We start from the raw sequence: 12,060 nt of genomic DNA, 5'->3' as shown, positions 1-12,060 counted from the left end.
TTACCAGGCACACGCCAGGACCGGTTCACAGCTGAGGACACTGATGTTCTTGTAAGAGTAGTGAAAGACAGAGAAGTTATGTTGTATGGGGATGGGAGAAACCAACCCAAATCAGCGTCGGTTAAACAGGCGTGGGAGGAAATAGCCACAATTGTTTCATCAACTGGCATCCCCAGGACGTCGCACCAGTGTCGCAAGCGCTACAATGACATCAGAAGACGGGGGAAGTCCAAGCTTGCCAGCATCAATCGGGCACGCCGTGTAACGGAAGGTGGATCTGCATCTACTCAGGACCTGACGCCAGCAGAGGACATCGCTGCGTCCACCCTCACCGCTGAAAGCGTCGAAGGATTTGGGGGATTTGAAATCGGCACCCAACCAGAAACGCAAGCAGTCCAACCCCAAGGTACACAAGTTTACATACATTAATGTTTCTTATGAAAATATTTTATTCGTTATTGACATGAAAAAAATGTAACGCAGCCGCACAATAAATAAAAACAATGTAACAGCTTCGCAGGAAGACCCTGGCCTCACGAGCCATGTGCACGGGCCATCTGAGGAGGGAACAGCGCAACCATCAAGGTCCAGACCCACTGCACGCCGTGGCAGCATCGCTAGACCGGAGGACCACCCATTCCTGCAGCTCCAGCAAACTGGATTTGAAATGCTGGAGCAGGAGCTGTCTGGGATGCGGCAAAGTGTGAATGACCGTCTTGACCAGATGGCGATGTTGCTGCAGCCTCTTGGGTGCATCTCCTCAAGCCTGGAGAGGATTGCTGCAGCCATGGAGCGTGGCCCTTTAAGCGCACCACCACCTCCGGTTGTGCCTCTTCCTCCTCCTGTTGTGCCTCTTCCTGCTTCTCCCACTCCATCTCCGTCCACCCGTTCCACCAGGCACACATCGCACAATGCCATTCCCGGACCCTCACGTGTCCAATCCTGCCGTGGCGCGCGTCGCAAAACTACCAGAGGAGGGAAAAAGAAATAAAGTTTTTCTGTTTAAATATTTTTAACCTAATTTTCCATTTGTATTTTTTTTATCAATTACTGTTTGCTATTGATTTTTCTTTTTGACAAAATATAAAGAAATGTCACAAATAAATACCTTTGAATGTTTTGGACTCGTTCTCTCTGAATCACGAGTATGGTTATATTTTTTCAATGTAGTAGGCTATAACATTAGACAGAGATAACTTTGCTTCCCTCACTATAGACGATGCAGCAGCTCTTCTTCCAAATAAGCTCTCATCTCCCGTGCTGCTGCTGAGGCATTTGGGTTAAGTGGCATCGGCACATGCAGTTCACCATCACGTCTCCTTAAGTCCTCAAATATTTCCTCATCTATGTCAACAACACAACCTTGATTTATTGAAATGTTGTGTAAAACACAACACGCCACAAAGAATGCTGCGACTTTTTGAGGACTGTACTGTAAAGTGCCTCCTGATCTATCCAAACACCTGAAGCGAATTTTCAGTATGCCGAACGTTCGTTCAATTACACAGCGTGTTTGTGTGTGTTTTCGATTAAACTGCATTTGACGAATTGTTGCTGGCATCAAAAATGGTGTCATCAGCCATGTCTTCAACGGATACCCGTTGTCCCCTAACAGCCACCCATCCAACGGGGGATTCCCCTCGAAGATGGCAGGAACGGGAGAGTTTGCCAGTATGAATGAGTCGTGGCTCGAGCCAGGATATTTCGCAAAGACATGGGTGATTTTACTGTAAGCATCGCAAATGAGGTGTACGTTGATTGAATAGGTTCCCTTGCGGTTGATGTATACAAGTGCATTTTCTGATTGGGCACGTAGCTGCACATGGGTGCAGTCTATAACACCAAGGACACCAGGGAACCCATACTTCGCACAAAATGCCTGCTTTGCTCTTTCCTGGCTGTCAGGTGTGACGGGGAATTTGATGTATTCCCCAGCATGTCGGACTAGACCTGATGTAACTGCATGTATAGCCGAACTTATGGCAGATTGTGAAATGCCTCCAATGGAGCTAAGGGGGTGCTGGAACGACCCAATGCATAGAAATACAATGCCGCTGTAACCTTTACTGCAACGGGGTAGGCATAGGGACAGGTTGCATCAGTCCCCAGCTCATCTGCCAGGAGATGGCAGATGTCTGTCACAGCCTGGCGGGTCAGGCGTAACTTATGTATGCATACCTCCTCACTGAGGGAGAGATAGGTCTGTCTGGGCCGGTATACCCTCTCCCTCCGGCGTCTAATTCTTTGTCCCAAGACATACTCCATCTCACTGTGCAAAATAAAAAAATATGAGCAAGCTCAACTTAACTGGTAAGTTGAAGACTAAGGTTTTTAATGTACTTACATTATGGTAAAGGTGATTTCACAGTCTTCCGATTTTTTTTTTTCCTGGTTCTTGACGGACAAACCAATTTGTCAGATGTTCTTATATACATATATGTCTTGCCACTATTGGGCAAACAGGTCTGATCCTTAATTACTACAATTAGCCTGAAAAATTGGTAAGCTAGATTTATGCCTATTTTTTTCACATCTTCGTGCACACTACAATGATTTCCGTCATCTCATGTGTTAATATTTTTTATTGTAACAATTTATGATTTGCAAAAATAACTGTTGCATCTGTGTAGATTACATGAGCAAAGTGTATGAGCGTTGTGCTAGCTATACATTATGGTCAAGCAAGCGCCCTTAAATTAGCATATTGAAAAACGCGCAACGCGCCACTGACTTTAGACTAGGTTTTTTGTGGTCAGTGGCGCAATTGTTTTATAGAACAGCAAAATAGCATGAGGGAAAGTTTGCGCCGGAACACGCCTCCTCTTTGCGCTGAACCGGGTGTATTTCTTAGTTAACCGACGTGTGTCTGTGGAGGGAAAAGTCCGCTTTGCGCGGGTGCAAAATAGGAATGATACATGTGTCAGTGTACAAAGTCATTTGCGCCGGGTGCAAGATAGGGCCCATTATGTTGAAATTTTTGGCCATATCGGCCAGCTCTATTTTTTAATCATAAATCATTTTGTCCTAATACAAAACAAAAGGATTGAACGTATAATAAATACAAACCTCAGGATGTCAGTCATTTACAATGTCCAGCATCTTAAATAATAGTCCAGAAACAGGGAATATAGCAGATGTGTAGTACTCCTGTAAGTAACAAGACAATGAAGAGAAGAACGCATTTGTGATTGCTCCTCGTCTCTGCATTTACTTGGAATGAAGCATCATTAGCGCGCGGGTTACTATGCAATGCGTGCAATGACGTCATCACGCTGGTATGCCAAGCGAAATAATTATATGAATAAATGTGCATAACACACACTCCTTTTTAAACATAAAGCACAAATAAACATTGTAACCATATTTAAAAGTATTGGAAAATTAACATCACACTATATTACAAAGAAATGTACAAACACAAACGGCCTGTACTCACTATTACAGATGCACTGTTGAAATGTCTCTTTAAGCGGTTTTAAACAGGATTTATAGATGTGTTATAATATCCCACCCCAGTGCAGTAGGTGTCGCTGTGATACTTTTGAGCTGTTCCAAACCCACCTGTAAAACACACCTAGAAGAGGAAAACGAAAGTAACAACTGTTGAAACCTAAACCTGTCGCTCACTGGATTTGATTTCATCTATGATTCAGAAAACATTTCTACAAATGTCAATTTAGCACAATGCCTACCAAATCTAATAACACTCGCGGCCATTTATGTGTTTAATCCACAATCCATCGAGACCAGCAAGAGATTCTGAGAACGACGCTCGCGGACTGACAACAAGCGGAACGGGTTTTAAAATACTTATAAATTCTCTTCTTAGTGGACAAGACTGCAAGTAAGTTTAATACATTCTCCATTAAAGTCATTTGTAATTATTAGGAACTTCATATTGTATATTAAGCGTGATTTAAATGTGAAGTTACAGAAGGCTGTTCTTCTGCTACTCCGAACAGAAGAAGAATCTGACAGAAATTACAATCTTTTGAAGTTAAAACACAAAAAGTTTTATTGATAAAGGGTTTATTGAAAACATATAATATGTTTCTGAAAGTTTTCTCCCATTTCCTCTTCAGTTTTAGGCTGTTGTTTTTGTGATGTGAAAGCGAAAGTATTTTTGAACCAGACATGTACAGTAGACAGACAGATGAAGCCTAATGTCAATCAACAACAAGCTGATATTATTAAATATTTCACTTCATATATAGCAATTATGATTAGCAGTTATACAGTATGTCTATTATAATTCTGGTTACTTTTACTCAATCAGTTATTTTAGGATAATTTGAAAGTAATAAAATCAACCATCGTTGTGAACTTGAAGTAATGATTAAATGACAAACAATTCAACAATTAATAAAGATTGGGTAAATATGATTCTAAAATGATATTGTATTGTAATAGAGAATATAACAAATTGGGTTCAGTTTTCCCAGCACAGTGTAAATTTCTGTTCCACAATGAATATTTAGAGTCAGTTAAACTCATTAAACAATCTGAAATGATTAAGACCATTCGGTTATTTTACATGGCAATATATTTGTCTGTAACTCACTTTATTTTATACATTGTTTTGCTGTTGCTGTTGTTGCTGATAACTCTTTATTCTTCATGATTGTGTTAAATCAGATGTTGTTGATGTGTGTAAAATGTTGTGATTTGCAGGTGATGCTGAAGGATTGAGTGTTTCAGAAACCAGTGCTGATCAGTTTTCAGTGTCAGTGTCAGCTGCAGTATGTCAGAGGAAAGAGGAAAGGACTCTCTCTCTCAGATGAGTCTCTCAGAGAAACACAGGTAAGACTGCGTCTGTTTTCACACTATCAGTTTACACTCACTGGACTTTGTGTTTCCCTGTCAATAACACAACTTTAAGCATTCTTCTAGATTTGCAAATGATTGGCACAACTTCAATTTTGAACTTCATAAATGAACTCTGACATTGTCTATAAATCCCTGTTTGCTCTATAGAAAATACCACAGTTAATAATTTGTTAATAACCTTCTAGACGCTGAATTAATCCAAATAAATGACTTTAGATGTTAGATCTTAAAATTATTGACAGATATTAGGAAACAACTATACTCTTAATTTAATTGAAGTATGCTAACAAAACTTCACACAGACTGTAACGTGTAAGCAGGGACGAGGCAGAGGGAGAATCCAGATGCCAGCACAAGTTTTAATAGACAAATATAATGCAAAATAATCCAGAAACAAAGGTAAAATCCACAAAGAGAAGGCAGTAGAACAACGACAGGAATACACAAACAGCATTAACAACAAACAACAACTGAAGCACAGAGGTTTAAATAGACAGGCTAACGAGGGACAGGTGTTGGTGATTGAGGTCATGGGAACTAATGAGAGTAAATATGGTGATAAACAAAGTGAAAACAGGCAAAACAGGAACCAAACACTGAAAGTGAACAGAAACAATGGGAAACTAAGAATATACTTCAACATAAAAGTCCTTCAAGACAGTACAGGGATCGTGACAAAGACATTTCTGCTCTCTATTTCTGTCAATAAACAAAAACTAAAATTAAGGTCAAATATTTTTTAACATATTTAATCTCACTCATGTATATTAAAGAAATTTCTTAAACCAGCGTGAGCCAGTAAAATAAAATAGTAGTTAACTATAAAACTGTAAATTGTGTGAGTGTGTGTATTTCTGTAGAGGATTAGATAAAAACACAGATGTGTTTCAGACACAGTTGATCCTCCTTTACTAAAGTGTTTTCTCTCTCTCTCTGTTCTTTGTGTCATCAGTGTAAGATCAGGCTCACATGTGTCCAGCTCTGTGTCTCTGAAGAGTGATCACTCTAAAGAAGGAGAACCACCAAACTTCAGTGAGAAAACACCATCATCTAATGAAAGGTATTTTGTGTGTTTACATTACATTATAGGGTTTTATTATTTGTCCACAGTGGTGTATGTGATTGAACTTGACTGAATAAAACAATGTCACAATAAAACTCAATTCCTGGGAACCTTATGATATCTAGAGCCTAAAAGGAACACCCGCCAAATGCCAAATGGGAGTAAAAATCGGCGTTGGCGCGTGCATGAAACTGTCAGTCACCAGTAGCAATTTTTTTTTTTTATTCTAGCAATGCAATGTTGTGAGAACATGAACGTGAACAACGCTCTGTACAGTTGACGGGTCAGTGCTTCATCATCATAAAGGTTTCAGCCTTTCTGATGTAAATATTCAAGCGCTGTAACACGCGAAAGGGAATCCGTTACTCGCGCGCTGTGTGGGAAGCTTAACATCCGAAGCGCGCAACCCAAAAGCTGCGTCTCTCAGACAGTGCGTGAAGTTAAGCTCCCTTTCACGTCTTTCTGCACTTGAATGGACAAATTCATTTAAAATTCGTTGACAAAAAAATCTATTAAAAAGGGGGAAAAAATAGGCAGTGTTATTTATTTGATTAGCCTACTTTATTACATTTCGGTAACTGAAAACTATTATACCTGCCTGAAGAGCACTGTGTATTTCATTTGTATGTATTGTATTTATTTGTGCTTTTGCTTTAAATCTGATTGTTTGTTCTTATTTTATTACTGACTGTTTACTTGTCTTTAAAAATGTAGGCTATTACATTGATATTAGTTAAGCTAGTTTTAGCTGTGGTATAGAAATTGGAAAAAATGATTGTGAATTTTCAAAAGTTTCAAAAATGTTGGTGTCAAAACTGCCTGTTTTTGTGTCATGGCTCGTAAAAAATATTTTAAGCCCTGTATATATCCATCCATCCATCCATCCTATAGTCTAGTCATGGGAGCAGTATAGTCCCATGTATAGTCCCATGTATAGTCATAGATGGACAAATGCACAGCTATACTGAATTTAATTACTATTTAAAACATTAAACCTTTTCAAATGAGACTGTAGTATCTCCTGTAGTAAAGTGTTTTCTCTCTCTCTCTGTTGTTTGTGTCATCAGTGTAAGATCAGGCTCACATGTGTCTCTGAAGAGTGATCGGTCTAAAGGAGGAGAACCACCAAACTTCAGTGAGAAAACACCATCATCTAATAAAAGGTATTTTGTGTTTGTAACCCAGGTTAAAATTTGTCAATATATATGAAATGTTTGTATATTGGTTTTGCTGTCCCTGTTCCTTTAATGGATCTGCGCGTAGTACGTGCCCTGCGACCTTACTTAACTCCAGTCATGTGACTGTGCTTAGCCAATCGCGCTTTGTAGCACAAGTGTTTAACAGGGCCGCGGCATGTTCCTCATTCAGAGGTGTGGGGAAGCCGATCGACAGCTGTAGACAGAACAACTTACTGGCTGTAGTGAATCCGTCGCCACTATAAGGTAATGTTTACGTAGAGGAACTGGCCAGGTGTTCTCCCTGTTTCGAGATGAATGATGGCGAGCTGAATAATTACAGCTGGGAGCCTACCATCTGCGCAACATCCACTGAACAGCCGCTTTACTGGTCCGGTAGGAAGGCTGTCTGCAGCTTGTCCCCCACACATTTCTCCACAGAGTAGCGCTTCAGTCCCACATGCACATCCTGTTCTTTGACGAACAATAACCTATAGACTTTTCAATATAAACTCTCATAAAACCCTTGTGGGTTGTCGCGTTGGTCTTGCAGCTGGGACAGTTTTTTTGTTTTTGGTTCTTGTGTATGGCAATTGTTGTAATTTCTATTATCATATTTTACTTGAACAATAACCACAAAATGCACTTGACTATAACCAGTTCAACTGTAGTCTGTCAATATTTTTTTTCTTTTTTCTCTTAATTATTTCTGTTGTAAATATTTCGTTTAATCACTTTTCAATATATGGTACCTGCACCAAATTTAAAATTCATGGTTCTGTGTTATTACTGACCACCAGCTCCTGTAGTTGAATTTAGACTTCTGTGACCTAACTAGCCTATACTGTTTATTTCTATAGCCACCTATTTAATTTATTATAGCTAATATTGATGACACATTAATATCGGCTAGCAAGGCCCAAATACCCGTTACATGTTACAAATTTTATGTCACATGTTGACTGTGTTTAACAGTTGTATCAGTGAATACCAATCATGAAACATGTTTAGATCAAATATTTGTCTGATATTTTATATCAGTTAGTATTTTATTTTACTAATTTGATTACAGGCTTCAATATGAGACATTAGACTCAGACGTTCAGACTCACAGGAACCACGAGAATTTCAAAGACAATCTCCTAGGGATCTTCCAGGTAGGAAAACATATTTTTATAAATGTTTAATTATTATAACAAACACATGTTATTGAACAAAGAAATGTAATTTAAAAATGTCTTGATCACTTATTTTTTCTTTTAAACACATTTTAGCACTACATGGTTAGCATATTAGTATTTTAATTAGATTTTTTTATATTCAAGTATTATAATTATTGAATAAGTAGTGTTGACCAAATGTAGATGTACAATTTGGCTTAAATTGTGTTATTCTGTATTTTCTCTTACTTTTGTTTGTAGGATCTTGAGAGCAAAATAATCACATTTCTGAAGATTGAACTGGAGAAATTAAAGAAAATATTACATAATGAGAACACACAACACTTTGTGAAGGAGTTTATTGAGAACAGATCCAGTATCAAATCAGCAGCTCTTGATCTCACACTACATTACCTGAGAGAGATGAAGCAAGAGGAAGCTGCTGATGCTCTAGAAGGTAAGAGACTCATGATCATCTGTCTGATTGTCTCTTATAAATGTAGATATAAAATTAAGACTAAAACTATCTATTTTCTGTTCCTGTGTAGATGAGCTGTTCTTCATTCATCAGCTGAAATGTGGCCTAAAGAAGAAGTATCAATGTGTGTTTGAAGGAATGGCGAAGCAAGGTGACTCCACACTTCTGAATAACATCTACACAGATCTCTATATCACTCAGGGTGGCAGTGAACAGGTCAATACTGAACATGAGGTGAGACAGATTGAAGTTGCTTCCAGGCGTCATGAAGCACAAGAGATACAGGTTGAATGCACACATTTGTTTGAAGCGCCTGAACAAAACAAGGAGATCCGAACTGTACTGACAAAAGGAGTCGCTGGCATCGGGAAATCAGTCTCTGTGCAAAAGTTTGTTCTAGACTGGGCTGAAGGAAAAGAAAATCAAGATATCAGCTTCATATTTCCTCTTCCATTCAGAGAGATGAACTTAAAGGAGAAAGAAAAACTAAGTTTGATGGACCTTATAACTAAATTTTTCCCAGAGACAAAAGGACTGAACCTTACAAGAAGGAATCAGTTCAAAGTGCTGTTCATCCTTGATGGACTGGACGAATGTCGCCTTCCTCTGAAGTTTGATTGTAATGAGACGTGGCGTGATGTATCGTCACCAGCCTCTCTGGATGTTCTCCTAACGAACCTCATGAAGGGAAATCTGCTTCCTTCTGCTCTCGTCTGGATCACCACCAGACCAGCAGCTGCCAGTAAGATTCCTCCTGACTGTATCGACCGGCTGACAGAGATACGAGGATTCAGCGACGAACAAAAGCAAGAGTACTTCAAAAAAAGATTCACGGATCAGAATCAGGCCAACACAATCATAGATCATGTTAAACAATCAAAGAGTCTCTTTATCATGTGCCACATCCCAGTCTTCTGCTGGATTTCAGCCACTGTTCTCCAGAACATTCTGGAGGAGAAAAGAAATACTGATCTGAAAAACACTCAGGCTGATGAGATCTCTAAAACACTGCAGGAATCAAACACTGAAGACACTCCCAAGACTCTGACACAAATGTACACACACTTTCTCCGCTTTCAGATCCAGCAGAGCCGCCGAAAGTATGATGGAGAATACACACCAGATGTTTCCTGGGATAAAGACGCCATCCTTTCACTGGGGAAACTGGCATTTCATCAGCTGGAAAGAAACAACCTGATCTTCTATGACACAGACCTGGAAGCCTGTGGTATTGACGCCTATAAGGCATCAGTGTACTCAGGCATGTGTACCCAGATCTTTAAGGAGGAAACAGGGATCATTCTTGGTACCATGTACTGCTTTGTTCACTTGAGCATTCAAGAGTTTATTGCAGCCCTTTATGCACATCTGTTTCTAGACATCAACAAGACAAGTGTGTTTGATCATGAGTCTACAGAACAGGAAAACAGAAATGAAACCATGATTGATTTTCTCAAGACTGCAGTGGACAAGGCGCTCGAGAGTGACAATGGACACCTGGACCTTTTCCTTCGCTTCCTCCTCGGTCTCTCACTCCAGTCCAATCGACGACTCTTACGAGGTCTGTTGACACAGCGAGACGGCAATGACCAGAGCAACAAGGAGATAGTTCAGTACATCAAGCAGAAATTAGAAGATAATCTTCCTGCAGAGAGATCCATCAATCTGTTCTACTGTCTGAATGAACTGAACGACCAAACTCTGGTGAACGAGATTCAGACCCACCTTAGCAAAGGAAGTCTCTCATCTGGTGACCTTTCACCTGCCCAGTGGTCTGCTTTAGTCTTTGTGTTGTTGACATCAGAGGAAGAGCTGGAGGAGTTTGAGCTTCAGAAATTCAAGAAATCAGACGAGTGTCTCATTAGATTATCGGCAGTCATCAAAACCTCCAGAAGAGCTCTGTAAGTCTTTTAATATATTTTGTCATGTTTTACTCTCATCTCATGCAAAAATGCATTTATCTACATTACTCTATAGTGATCATTCATACGTAACCCTGTAAAGCCTGACATGTGAAATAATAGTTTTGAAAATGTACTATTTTTAATGGAGACAGTTTATCAAACCTTTAGACAAAATGTAAAAGAACAGATTTCCATAGTTATCTTATACCATATGATACAAAAGACTTCCATGACTTACATAGAATTATATATTAGCTTAGTTGTAATTTAATACTGTATGTTATTTTATATTGCCAAAAAGTACGATTAAATTCTGAAAGGTTATAATTTAAATAGTGCTGTCTATCGATTAAAAAAATTAACCTGACTAATCTTTTTTTTTGTGATTAATTGCAATTAAAAACACTTATGTTTTTTATAGTGTTATATTTTGCTTATATATTTTATAATGTAATAAGTTCACAGTTAATCTCCAAAATTAATGTAGAGACAACAAAAGACAGTATGTTTTAAATATTTGTTTAATCTTTTTATGAATGAAGGCCACTGATACTAATACAGCTATTGATCCTTGGATGAAAAAGATTTTCTCCCAATTTTAAACATTAATTATAGCCATTCATCATTAAAGTGAAATTGGCAGCTATACATTTTTTGTAACATTTATTAGGCTTAAAAAATAGAACATATATACATACTAGATTAAAAAGTTCACCTTGACAAACTTCAAGTTGGCTTGTGAAAGTTCGGTTGGTAGGATGTTGCTAGGTGATTGCTATGGTGTTCTGGATGGTTGCTTGGCAGTTGCTAAGGTATTTTGGGTGATTGCTATTGTAGTCTGGGTGGTTGCTATGCGGTTGCCAGTATGCCAGGGTGTTCTGGGTGGTTGCTATGAGATAGGTAGATAGACAGATAGATAGATAGATAGATAGATAGATAGATAGATAGATAGATAGATAGATAATCAATATTAGTTTTAATGAAAGAAAGATTTGTTAGAAATAAATAAATAAATATTATTTAGAAAGAAAGAAAGAAAGATTAGTTAGATATAAAGAAAGATTAGTTAGATAGATAAATAGATGAGTTTAACACACACACACACACACACACACACACACACACACACACACACACACACACACACACACACACACACACACACACTCACTTACACACTCAGATTTTATGTGTTTAAGAGTTCATATGTGCAGATAGATAGATAGATGAGTTTAACACACACACACACACACACACACACACACACACACACACACACACACACACACACACACACACACACACACACACACACACACACACAGTCCCTATATAGTGTATGGCAGTTAAGTGCACTATATCTGCAAGGAGTGAACGAAATGAAGTGAGTGAATTCGGACACTGACCTTTACACTGTGCGTCGGAGAGCTGGAGCTGTCGCAGAAAAGACTTC

The 12,060-nt window shown here is 38.8% G+C and overlaps 1 protein-coding gene across 5 annotated transcripts in view; it reads left to right on the top strand.

The window, feature by feature from the left end:
• The first annotated feature begins 3,543 nt into the window (after positions 1-3,543).
• LOC143724299 (NACHT, LRR and PYD domains-containing protein 12-like) overlaps positions 3,544-12,060 on the top strand; it is a 575,203-nt gene continuing 566,686 nt past the window's right edge. For 4 of the 5 annotated variants that reach the window (XM_077217284.1, XM_077217288.1, XM_077217286.1 and 1 more), the window contains exons 1-7: positions 3,571-3,844; positions 4,672-4,800; positions 5,780-5,887; positions 6,958-7,053; positions 8,138-8,222; positions 8,487-8,682; positions 8,774-10,604. In XM_077217284.1, coding sequence (XP_077073399.1) covers positions 4,742-4,800; positions 5,780-5,887; positions 6,958-7,053; positions 8,138-8,222; positions 8,487-8,682; positions 8,774-10,604 — 2,375 coding nt within the window. In that variant the 5' untranslated portion in view covers positions 3,571-3,844; positions 4,672-4,741. Of the gene's footprint in view, positions 3,845-4,671; positions 4,801-5,779; positions 5,888-6,957; positions 7,054-8,137; positions 8,223-8,486; positions 8,683-8,773; positions 10,605-12,060 lie in introns of all 5 variants that reach the window. The other variant, XM_077217285.1, reaches the window with a different exon arrangement.

Source organism: Siphateles boraxobius, unplaced genomic scaffold (assembly GCF_051911475.1).
Source record: "Siphateles boraxobius isolate OS27281-9 unplaced genomic scaffold, OSU_SipBor_1 72, whole genome shotgun sequence".
NCBI classification, from domain to species: domain Eukaryota; kingdom Metazoa; phylum Chordata; class Actinopteri; order Cypriniformes; family Leuciscidae; genus Siphateles; species Siphateles boraxobius.
This window is presented reverse-complemented; position numbering and strand designations above follow the sequence as displayed.